The sequence below is a fragment of the Cheilinus undulatus genome, linkage group 5 (assembly GCF_018320785.1).
Source record: "Cheilinus undulatus linkage group 5, ASM1832078v1, whole genome shotgun sequence".
Taxonomy (NCBI): Eukaryota; Metazoa; Chordata; class Actinopteri; order Labriformes; family Labridae; genus Cheilinus; species Cheilinus undulatus.
In genome coordinates this window covers 50,066,104-50,078,110 of record NC_054869.1, presented here as the reverse complement: position 1 = coordinate 50,078,110, position 12,007 = coordinate 50,066,104, and the positions used below count along the sequence as shown (strand labels likewise).

Sequence of the window (12,007 nt, the reverse complement as noted above, 5' to 3'; positions counted from 1 at the left end):
TGGGATGTGATGACTCAACCACTACTTTGTTGCAGTTGCTGGGTCAATTTAATTCTCACTGCAATTAAATCCCTCCAGGTTTCAAATGGATGTGAGCCCAAACCACCTTCTCAGGCAATCTCAGCTTGCTTTTGTTCCTCCTGTTTCAGAACAACTCCTCCAAAAGATCAAGGTTTGAAAACAGTGAATAAGAGAAAAAGAGTTTTTGTTTTTCCTCAGTAGATTACATAAGGGCCAACATTTTTCCCCTGAGGGTGCTAGCTTTGATAAATGATCCAGAATGCTATTGAAAGAGTCTGAAAACATTTCTGAATTGATCTCTTCAGAGTTGAGACTTTTTGTGGAGGAATTCTGTTGTTAATAAAAGTTGAAGCAGCATGAAACTGGGGCTTTCAGAGTTAAACTGAGTCATTCTTGGGTGGCTATTCTACCCAACACTACCCTGTAATCACCAGCAGTATTCAACATTAGTTTCTATAAGCTCCCAGAAATATAGCAGACTATTAGGGCCACACGAAAGGAAAAAAAAAAAAAATTAAAGAATATATATTTTTTTGATATCATGAGAATAAGGTTGTAATATTGCGAGAAAAAAGTTGTAATATTACAAGAATAAAATATTACAAGAAAGACAGTCTGCCGCAGCTACGACGGAGTATTGTCCTCAGTATTGTCCTGATTCTGATAGTAATTTGATGCTGATGTGTCAAAATGAAGTATTTCCTTACTTGTGAATTATTAGTGATTCTTGGGGGGATTGTGGACTGGCCAGGGGCAAGTTTTTTTGTCAGAAAATCCTGAAAAAGTGTATTTTGCATCATATGTGAGCAAATTAGGTTAAAAGTGACAGATTAGGGTAAAACAAAAAACAAACAAAAAACAAGACATATGGGTTAAAAGTGGCAAAAAGGTGAAAATGGGCCACAGATGACAAATAAAGTGGGAAAAAGGGACAGAAAAGTAGCACAAATAAATAATTTCAACATCTGAACCGCAAAAAGGCTTGTCACACTTTTCAGCTCCAAAATGAGGGAACTATTAGCCAGCACGCTAACACCAATGCTACTGTTCCAACACACATGCACTGACATCATCAATAAATCTCAACCCGGGAGGGCCCATCCTCTGGGTTTTTCAGGGGTCCAGCTAATTCTGTGAGAAAAACCAGTCACTGGCTCAGCTTTGAGAGCTCCGGCTTTAATAACGCCGGTGCCGGAAAAAAAGGCCCAAACGGAAAGTGCTTAGGACCACCACGGCCTGCCACCACTCCACAGCCTGCTTCAGGGGACTCTGGAGGGGAAAAATCCTCCACCCCAAAAGATCGCTCTGTGGCAGCAGTGCTGCAGGACTCTGTGTCACTTTCTGGCAAGGGGACGTCACTGTCACTCCTGCTTCATCTGGAAAACCCGGTCCCTCTCTCAGTACCAAACTGCCCACTTTCTGAGCATTTTTTGAAATCCTGAGGTGGGCGGAGTTAGCTTTGAGCTGGGGGTTCACTTACACTTAAAATAAGTTTGATCAGGCTTCCTCTTTCTGGGAGATTATAGAATCCACTTCCAAACACTTTTCTCTTGTGAAAACATGTCACTTGGTTTTCATGTGGACTTTTTGCAAACTCTTCGCAAAAACCTCAAACCACTTTCATATCTAATCAATTTAATTTACCACAGGTGGACTCCAGTTAAGTGGTAGAAATGGGAGGAACCTGAGATATATTTACAGTGTTTTTGTGAAGTGTGTGTGAATTTGTGAATTAGTACAATGTTGTGAACATTGCATTCTGCAGGTGACGTTTGCTTCATGTGTCCTATACAGACTGTTTACCAGAGTGTCCAACAAACAACATGTTCTTTAGTGTTTTTTCCCTCTCTTTATATATATTTTAACATTTTTACCTCCACCAAGGAGGTTATGTGATCGGGTGGGTTTGTTGGTTTGTTAGTTTGTTAGCAACATAACTCAAAAAGTTTAGGACAAATTTTCATGAAATTTTCAGGAAATGTCAGAAATGGCATAAGGAAGAACTGACTGGATTTGGGGAGTGATCCGGAACAGTGTCTGGATTCAGAATTTTTTTTAAGGATTTTGTACTATTGGGAGATAGGACTAATGGTGGAGGTCTGCGCTATTACCACGTTACACCAGGAGATGGCGGACATGAGTAACTTCAATCCCAGCAGCATTTTTGGGTTTGTTTCTGTTCAAAGTTTTGGAGTTTATAGAGTTTGAAAGACGTACGCCTGGTCGAGGAGACGAGTCAGAGCATAACAGAGAGAAAGACAGCGAATTGTAGCGAGAATACTCACAATGCTGGGAGGAATAGAGGAATATTCACCCTCTGTCATGACTTTCAGTCATCCAGTGAGACCATGGGTGAGACTGTCAGTGCATCTGTTGGGACCAGCAGGCAATGCTTCTGCCATGACAGTCCACCCGTAGCGAAGCCAATGCTTTGCCTCACCCTACCGGGGAGGGAGTAATCGGCGAATGCCGTGGTGGGGGGCACATGGGGATGGATCCAGGATTTTTTTAAAGGATTCTTCACTATTGAGAGAGAGGGCTAATGGCGGAGATCTGCGCTCTCCGATTGCTTGACTAGTTTAGATTTGTACACAGCTGTCCATGACTGATAAACTAGTGAAATATCTCCCTTAATTTCCATTTCATATGAAGGTTGCATAAGTCACCTGTGTAATCCACAGCTGATCAGACAGAGGCAGAGAAAGAGAGCATCCCTCCCAATAATGTATCAGAAAGGAAAACGTCTAACCTTAAATATGAACCTCTCCTGTCATTTTTTAACAGTTTTCATGCAGGTGATGTTGATTATGTAATTCTGCACTCTATTAATTTAGGATCATTATGCATATAAAACAAACCCTCCTCGTGCACATCAGCTTTTGCAGCCTAACCACTGAATATTGAGTGACAAGTTTCAAATCATAGTTGTGTTATGCATTAAATATACAGCTAAATAATACTGATATATGATCTGGCACTTGCAAAGAGAAATTGTAATAAAAACAGCCATGGTCTTTTAGTTAATCTTAGAATTTTACAGTTAAAGTTCAACCTTTATTCTTAAATTTCATGTTTGACACGACAATCAGGGCGTGGAGTGCGTAGGTAAACACAGCTAACTGTAACGGCAGATTTAAAGATGAACATTATGTTGCAGAGATGTGCACATGTGAGCAGAGATATACTGCTGTGTTGGGACCAGGTGCTGAGCTGATAAGCCCTCACAGCTCCCACAGCAGACTCCCAAGTCTAAACTCACAATCTCTCACACTGTCTCTATTGACTGAGGCTTGCTCGCCCAAACAGGATATTTGTGTGAGAGAGAGAGAGATAGTGCATGCACGGAAGAGAGAGAAAGAGCACAGAAGAGAGAGCTCTCAGGAAACAGAAGAATAGAAAGAGAGCTAGAGAAGCCACTGAATCTCACCAGGTGAGGTCAAAGGTCTGCATCTTTGATGCCGAGCTTGGACTGAGCATCTTAGTACGGCGGCGAGCGCTGGAAACCGTCACCATGACAACCCGACACAGCACAACCGCATTGACCTGCAGGCAGAGGACAATACCGTCAACATGGCCTCCAGCAAACACGAGACGTACCTCTGCACACCCACTTGGCCTTAAGCCCACATGTAGAGGAGGAAAGGTTTCCCCTCCTCCTCAGACGGAACAAAAAATGACTTCACAGTGGAAAGTATTCTGCTTATGTTAATTCATTCACTTTTTAAACCTCCTGGCTGGAAAAAGGGAAAATATAAAACAGAAATTTAGAGTTCAGTGTGAGGTAGTTCTTTATTTTCTGGTCATTTTTAATTATTGATGTATGAAATGACCTTTAGTGACCCCTGTAATTCATTTCATAAGATTTCAATTTCTATAGATTTTCATTTATATATTTAAAAACTACAAATAAAAATGTTGCTAAAGCCTTAAGCCTTGTAGAATTGTTTCCTTCAAGGTCGCTCTCATTGTCTTCCTGTGTTTTTGTAATTTATGTAACTGAAGCTCTTTTGTCTTATGTTTATCTGAAGCTTCTATATGAATAAAGTTTGGATATGTTGATTTAAATCCACGAAAAATAACACCGTCTCACTGTCTTAATACTTTTTGTCTCTCTTTGAAGCCTGGAAAAATCTGAGTACATTTCTTGATCTTAAGAATATTTTTAAGGTGACCTTTTTGAACTTTCTGAAACTTATTTTATTAAAAGTTTGACTATGTAGCAGTTTTCTTCTGTGGTGAAAAACATGAGATTTCCCTTTGGGTTCATGTTAGGACGTCACGGTAGAACAGCTCAAAGGTGATAGCAGTTGAGCTAAAAATAACACAAAAAAAATGCTATCCAAACAAAACAACTATAATGCCTGTCTCTGTAGCTGTTAAATAGCTGTATGAATTATACTCCAATGACGTCAGTGTATTCTGTGGTGATAATGCTGTAAAGACCGGCAGTCCAAGGTTACAGTTTCCCATCATACATGTCCCGTGGTTAAAGATGACTGGTGTGTGGCTTCTCTTTGTGACTTTACTTTGTCTGTTTCAGACTGGATATGTGTTTGCTGTGTGACTACTGCAGCACATGTCAGCTTTGGTTCCCGCCATCAAAGCCCCCATATCTGTGACTGTGAAACAGAAAGCTCCAGCGGTGGTTAGGTTTAGAAAACTCTCTGCTTGTGCCCTTCATCATGGTCATCATGATGCACTCTGCAGACATACAGTGACCAGATGCATTCCAAAAATAACCACATTTTTATAAAACATGCATAAAATCAGTTAAATGTAAAATAAAAACATTGTGATTTTATGAGATTTACACTCTAATCAAAGTTATGTTTAAAAAAAAAAAAGCAAAAATAGTTAAGTCTGCACACGACTATTCTTGAATGTGCAAGGCTGTGTTTGACTACAACCAAAATCAGGTACAGTGGGGGCCGCCAGTCTCTGGCAACTTTATTTTGGGCGTCGCAGGCTGCAAAGTTTGAGAACATCTGTTCTAAATGATCTTAAATGTAAACTTATCAAGCTTTCCAGCCTTATGAGTTATTTATCATGTTGTACTGAATTAGAAACTGACTCAGAGACACTCATACACCTGACTATAACAATGTTATTTTTATAATCAAAGCACAATTACTATTTAGAATCATGCAGCCTACAAGCTAACATCAGATTATTGTCAATAGCCCTCACAAACTAACAAAGAAGCGACTAACTGATGGATGGGACATGATCTGCTACTAACCCTAATGCTCTGCTTTACAACTGGAACAAAGAATGACTGGTGTCTTTTTTTTCCTGTTGTAAGAACCCTCATACATCCCTTCAAGTTTTTAGCTTGCATGGCCCTCATAGTACATGATCCAATACTGCTGTTGGTCCTGACCTTTAGGGCAGGGGTCATCAACTACATTTTCAAGGGCCAGATTATATCTGTGTAGATACTGTGGGGGCCGGACCGCTAAATGACCTAAATATTAGAAACACTTCTGTCAAAATAATTTCATTTTCTTTGAAAGGTACCTTACATTTAGCATTTAGCAGTGAATTCAGTCCCTACTACCTTTACTGAACCCCACCACAAGGGGCCTATTGAGATATTAAAGGCACATATTTCTGGGACTGCCATGTAGTTTTATGTGAAAATGCTGCATCGTGATTGGTGAGAAACACATGAAGGAAACAAGTCTTTTGTTTTGATTCTCAGGCAGTGAAAAATAAACTTTCATCCCCCTGAATTTTGTTATTCGTGCAGAAATCTGCTGCTTCAATCAAGAACACACCTATGAGTGTGTGTCATGCATCTTGTTTGCTAATAGTGGTTAATAAAAGTCGGATTTTTTAAAAACTGATCAAACCCCAGTCCAATCTTTAAAAATAAATAGTTTCAGTCTCACTTGTTTTACCCTAAATGCAGCAATATATTTTTTTCCCCAGCACATTTTCAGAATTCAATCAAGCTGGGCCACCCCTGGACCTCCAGTTTATGATCAGTGCTTTAGGGCAGGGGTGTCAAACTCAAGGCTGGGGGGCCAAGTCCGACCTGTGGTACAGTTATACCCACCAGATCATATCATATTTTTATTATAACTGGCCCACCTGGCCCAGTATGAGGTCTGCAAATTTCTTCCAGTATAACAATGTAAACTTAACCTTGATGATTGAAAATATCCTTGCTAAGTCATAAAAATTAAAGAGTAAAGAGTTAGAATGATCAGATAAAAAGTCAAGAATGTAGGGAAAGAAATTTGTGTTTTAATTTTGTATTTTGTCATTTGCATCTCACAGTTGTGACTTAAAGTTATGGTTTTGACTGTTAGCTAACATTTTGACCATTTAGATTCACCATTTTAATTTCTAAGTCACATTTTGACATTTCAAACTAATCAATTACAATTTTATCTGTCATTTTGACATTTTTAACTCCTAACTTTGAATTTTAATTCTTAATAGAAACCTTTTCGGTTTAAAATCATACATTTTTATCTCACCTTTGGACCTGTAAATTAGTATTTTTTAATTTTATCTCATATATGACATTAAAAACTATTGATTTTGAATTTGATCTTATATTTCACCTTTCAAACTTTTTTATTTTATTCTCATATCTTGACCTTTTCAACTCCTAGTTATAACTTTTAATCCCAAATACTGACCTTTTTGATACAAATTTTTACATTTTTATCCCATATTTTGACCTTTAAAATAATGTTTTTTCTTTTAATTTTATCTTAAATATTTACCTTTTAACTCATGATTTTTTAAAAATGTTATCCCATATTTTGACCTCTTAAACACATGATTTTATAATTTTATACCATATTTTGACATTTAAACTCATAATTGTGAATTTTATCTCATATTTTGACCTTTGAAACTCATGATTTTGAATTTTAATTATTACTTTAACTGCTAAAAATCATGATTTTAATTTTGATTTTTTTTTTTTTTTTTTTTTAAACCGTCTATCATCAATCTTGCGTTTTTCCCCCCCTATAATCCTCTAGCGGGGAAGATGAGGTTGACAATTTATGGGAAATTTCGACCCAGTTAAGCTCTCAGGTTAGACCCAAACTCAGGATTCGGCCCCTGCTGTGACTGAGTTTGACATCCCTGCTTTAGGGGATACTTCAATTGTTTTCTTCAGGAAGTAAGTTTTTTCTTTTTGTGCTCACACATTTCTTAAGATTAATTCAGTTAGTCCAAAAAGAAGTTTGCTCACATGCAGCCTAATGTATCATAAGCAGCTGAGCACACAGAGAGAAGAGATCACGTACCGCCAACACAAATATAACGGGACCCACGAAGGCCCAGATGGTGTCAGTCTTCACATTGAGCCAGCAGTGACCGTCTGCCTTGTACTTGTCCACTGATACCGCCAGTGTTACTCCAACTATTAGAACAGGTAGTCCTGAAAACAAGAATGAAAAAAGAAAACATGGAATGGTAGCACTGTGACAACAAAGGAAGAAGAAGTGTGTTAAATTAGAGATGTATTTATAGAACAATGGCTGCAGCCTGCACAGTACAGTCTATTTAGTCTGTTAGCATCTCTCTTCTATTTAGTCTGACAGAGGAACATGCAGCCCATCAGCACGGTGAGCTGAGAGGAACACCTGAGAGTGATGGCCATTATTCACATTCTGTTCTCAGCCCACTGTGCGTCATAACACACGATCACAGATGGGTTTAAAACATGAACAGAACAGATGCTGGATGTTTAGTGAAGGAGACAACTGGGTTAAGGCTGCATTAAAAACAATATCACATCACATAATCCATGCACAAAATGTTTGTGCAAACACCCACTGATAGAATTTTAATTTGCATGTCAGTCAGCATGACTGAACGGTGATTTTCAGTGTGTCCTATGAAAAATTTTTTAGCAAGATGGTGCACAATCTGGGCACAAACCAAGGCACAGAGTGCACTGAGAATAAGGAGTCAAACCAATCAGTCAGACATTATCAAACATTTCAGCTAGGGTCTGCCTGACTGTGAAAGCCATTATATCTGTTCAAACTTGACATAGCTTGTACCTTACTTCAACAACTCTCCATTATGTTGTTACTTTGACAAACTTAAATCCTGGTACTTGCAGATAAATTCTGTTATATTATACCTTGCATACCGCTGAAGTGAGTCAGACTGGAGCTGCAATAAAACTTATATTCTGCTATTATCATGAGCCTCAAACGGAACTCCAAATATTTTTACATTGCAGAAGTTTACTCCACAAAGAAAAGAAAGTCTGCTGGCTTCATCAGAGGAACCAGAATCTAACTCTGGAGGTCTTCTTTGACTTAGAGTTGCCAAGTGTCTGGTATTAGCCGGGACGTACTGTATTTCAATCTTAATTTGTTTGTCCCGAGCAAGATGTCTCTTGTCCTGTATATTGACATTACTTCTCTATAAACACAAGACAGCACTGTACTGAACCTAGATTACATCATCTGACAAAACCAGTTGCCCATCATTCACTGATCTACACAGCAAAAAACAAAACAAAACAAAACAAAAAAAACAAAACAAGTTTTCAGAGTTAAAGACCCTGTAAAGTGAAAATAAATCTGTATTTAGGTTTGTTGTATGACAAGTCACTGTGTCATGAACCCCTAAATCAAATTTCAGTCAATTAAACCATCTCTAAGTTTATGAAATTAAGCTTAAAACTCATGAAAAATGAGGCAGTAAAATCTTCTCTGGGCTGGTGTGGGCGTGTCTGTTGAATGAGCTGAAGTCACGCCCACTCAGGAGAAATATGATCATCTCAGATTCAAAGAAAACAATAAAATCTGAAAGTTAACCTTATAATCCAAGTGCAGCTGCCTGGCTCTGGTCCAAGGAAGAACCAAAGTCTGTTTTCTGGCTCAAATCTCTGTTAGGATGCTTTAAAGCAGGGGTTTTCAAAGTGTGTGAGAGTGGGCCTCCCCTAAGAAGAACTGATCCATCCGGTGGATCCCCACCCACAATAAGGATTCAAATTTGAAAAAAAAAAAAACAACAACATTTCAAACATTTATGTCTAATCTTTAAACATTTTTAACATTAATATATTTTGGATATTTTGGTTTGCAAATGTCCTTAAACATCTGCCTTTCCCTGTTATTCAGTTATAATGCCATTAAATACCCCTTTTTCATATTTTTTGGGCCATTTTACAACTTCCTTGTGCTTCTTTTTCCCCATTTTTTCCACTTTTTCCCATTTTTGCCATTTTTAACCTTTTTGCCCATTTGAACTACCTTTTATCATTAATTATCCTTTTTTTCTATTTTTTTGTGGTGTCTTTTTGTCACTTTTTCCCAAGTTTTGCCACTTTTATCCCATTTTTTGCCATGTTTTGTCCATTTAAGTAACCTTTTATCATTGAATACCACTTTTATCCCCTTTTTTCCCAATTTATTCCTCTTCCTTTTGCCATTTTTGCCCTTTTTCACAATCTTTTGCCACATTTTGCCCATTTTAACTGCGCTTTGCCATTACATACCACTTGTTTCCTCTTTTTTTTGCCCATTTTTGTCACTCTTGACTGCTTTTTTGCCCATTTAAGTCACTTCTCACAAGTTTTTGCTACTTTCTGACCATTTTTCCACTTTTTCTCCCTATTTTCACCCATTTTTTGCTGCTTTTTGACTTATGTTGCCACCTTTAACCTATTTTTATTGCTACTTCAAGCTGTTTTTGCCTCTTTTTACCTCTTAGATTGTGGCTCTTGCAAAGGTATTTTCAATAATTTGGCTCTATGGTTGAGTAACACTGCTCTATAAGTGACTATAAGTCTATCCATTTAGCTCCATGCACAGCAGAGGTTAGCAAAGCAAATCACCTTTTTTCTGTTTTATGGTTCCACGCCTCCCCTGAAGCTCTGTGGCGCCCCCCAGGGGAGGCCCGCCACACACTTTGAAAACCACTGTTTTAAATGATCCATAAACCACTTTGGCTGATAGATTTAGCAAATTTACCTCACAATGAACAGAAAAACAGCATTTACCTGACTGTTAACTTTCAATAAAGGCAGTGACATCAGCTAACAACACCCCGTTCATTCCCTCCTGTGGGCTCATGACATCATGAGCCCACATATTGGCCCCGCCCACTTTAAACCCAGCCAGGAAAGAGGTGAAAAATTTTCCAACAGTCTAAATCCAGAATTCAGTCACACATAGATCTCAGTGTTTTCACATGTTTACAGCAACCATATTCCAGCATATCTAGAGTGTTAAGACAAAAACTTTGGATTTCACTTTACAGGCTCTTTAAACATTTCAGAGTTGATTTTAACTCCCAAAGTGTGATTTCAACTCTGTTCAGAGTTAAATGGCCTTCAGTGATGAAGTTATTTGACAGTGTTAATCCATCCAGTGTTAATTCAACTCTGTAGAGTCAACTGGTCTAAGCCCTGCCCGCCACCATTTCAAATCTGATGGATGGAGTTTTCCCATCATGCCCCAGGGCAGAGTGTTCAGATGTGTTTGGGTGTGTTAAGATGTGTGCTGTACAGTGATCACTGCTAGGTTTCCTTTGCTTTTGTTTCTGGTGGATTATTGTTTATGATGCTAAACACTTCTGCACCATGAGTGAAGTCGTCCCCTACGTTAGTCACTTCCTGGTTGTAGTGGAGGACAGTTTGTGTGAAAGGCTGGAGCGCTGACTTGCAACATAGCGCATATTCTAACTAATATTAACTAATACTGGCAGATCTGAGTACATCACTCCAATTTTATCTTCTCTACACTGGCTCCCAGTATGTTTCAGAACTGATTGTAAGATTTTACTGATAACTTTTAAATCTCTTAATCGCCTGGCTCCTACCTACATTTTAGATCTTTTAACCCCTCATGAGCCAGCACGTACCCTGAGATCCTCAGGCAGGGGTCTTTTTGTTGTCCTAGGGGCCCGGCTGAAATCTAAAGGGGACAGGGCTTTTCAGTCAGGGCCCGAGGCTCTGGAACTCCCTGCCTGAAGAAATCCGATTGGCTGAGTGAGTGACTTCTTTTAAATCTCTTCTTAAGACAAACTTTTATTGAAGAGCCTTTCCTGATTTTTGTTGAATGTTAGCTGCTTGTATTTTCCTGATTTTATTTGAGTTTGACATGTCTTGTTCTTTTTTCACTGCCAGATTTCTGGTATTTTATTTGCATTGTAATTACTTTTTCTTGTGAAGCACTTTGTACTCTGTTTTGAAAAGTGCTCTATAAATAAAGATTGTTATATTGTAGCTCTGTGTCTGTCTCTTTGCATGTTTGACATAAAACACCTGACTGTATTAGGTATTCAATATGAAGTGGAAATTTTTTTATTAAGTATGAAAAGTGCATATTTTCATATCAACAATTTAAGTAGTAAATACCAAAAGTTAACACTGTAAGTGGAAGGAAATAACACAATACTGTGTTAAAAGTAGACTTTAATGTTTAAAAAATAACAGTGTTAAAATATGAACGCTTTCCAAAGTGTTATTTTAACCCGTGAGACTTATATAAACTTAGAAAAGTTAAATTTAACACTATGGGGGCTAAAATAAAACTGATGATGTAGTCACATCTGTCATCCAATCATAGCCTCTTAGCGCATCATTTACAGCTGCAAAACCCACAAATCCTGCAGATACAAGTGTCATTTATGATTTTCTTTTTAGGGTTGTGCACTAATATGGAAAGAGGAGGGATAATAGATAGATCAAGTAAAGGACAAAAGCTTTTGGAACTCAGCGCTAACAGGAGATTTAAAGGTGAGCATGACCAAACCCAGCATGGTGCAAATGAGATTCAAAAGAAGGCCGTGCTTGCAAAAGGTGCAAGCAATATCAGAATATTTTTGTCACATCAACAACAGAAAACGGCAAAACTGCAGCAGGTAAAGCATCATTTAAGTTCCCTCTACCACACTGGCTGCAGGTTCAAATTAAACTTCTAATATGTGTTAAATGTGTCTGGCCATGTAGAAAAGCACCAAAAACAGCATGAAGCTGTGAAGAGCAGCAAGACAT

General features: G+C 38.3%; 1 protein-coding gene across 1 annotated transcript in view; it reads right to left on the bottom strand.

Moving 5' to 3' along the window:
- Window positions 1–12,007, bottom strand: part of adgrd2 (adhesion G protein-coupled receptor D2) — a 92,225-nt gene that overhangs the window by 27,226 nt on the left and 52,992 nt on the right. Inside the window, exons 18-19 of the mRNA XM_041788251.1 lie at window positions 7,293–7,426; window positions 3,449–3,564 (exon numbers count right to left, since the gene is read on the bottom strand). Of these exons, the coding sequence (XP_041644185.1) occupies window positions 3,449–3,564; window positions 7,293–7,426 (250 nt within the window). The remainder of the gene's footprint in view (window positions 1–3,448; window positions 3,565–7,292; window positions 7,427–12,007) is intronic.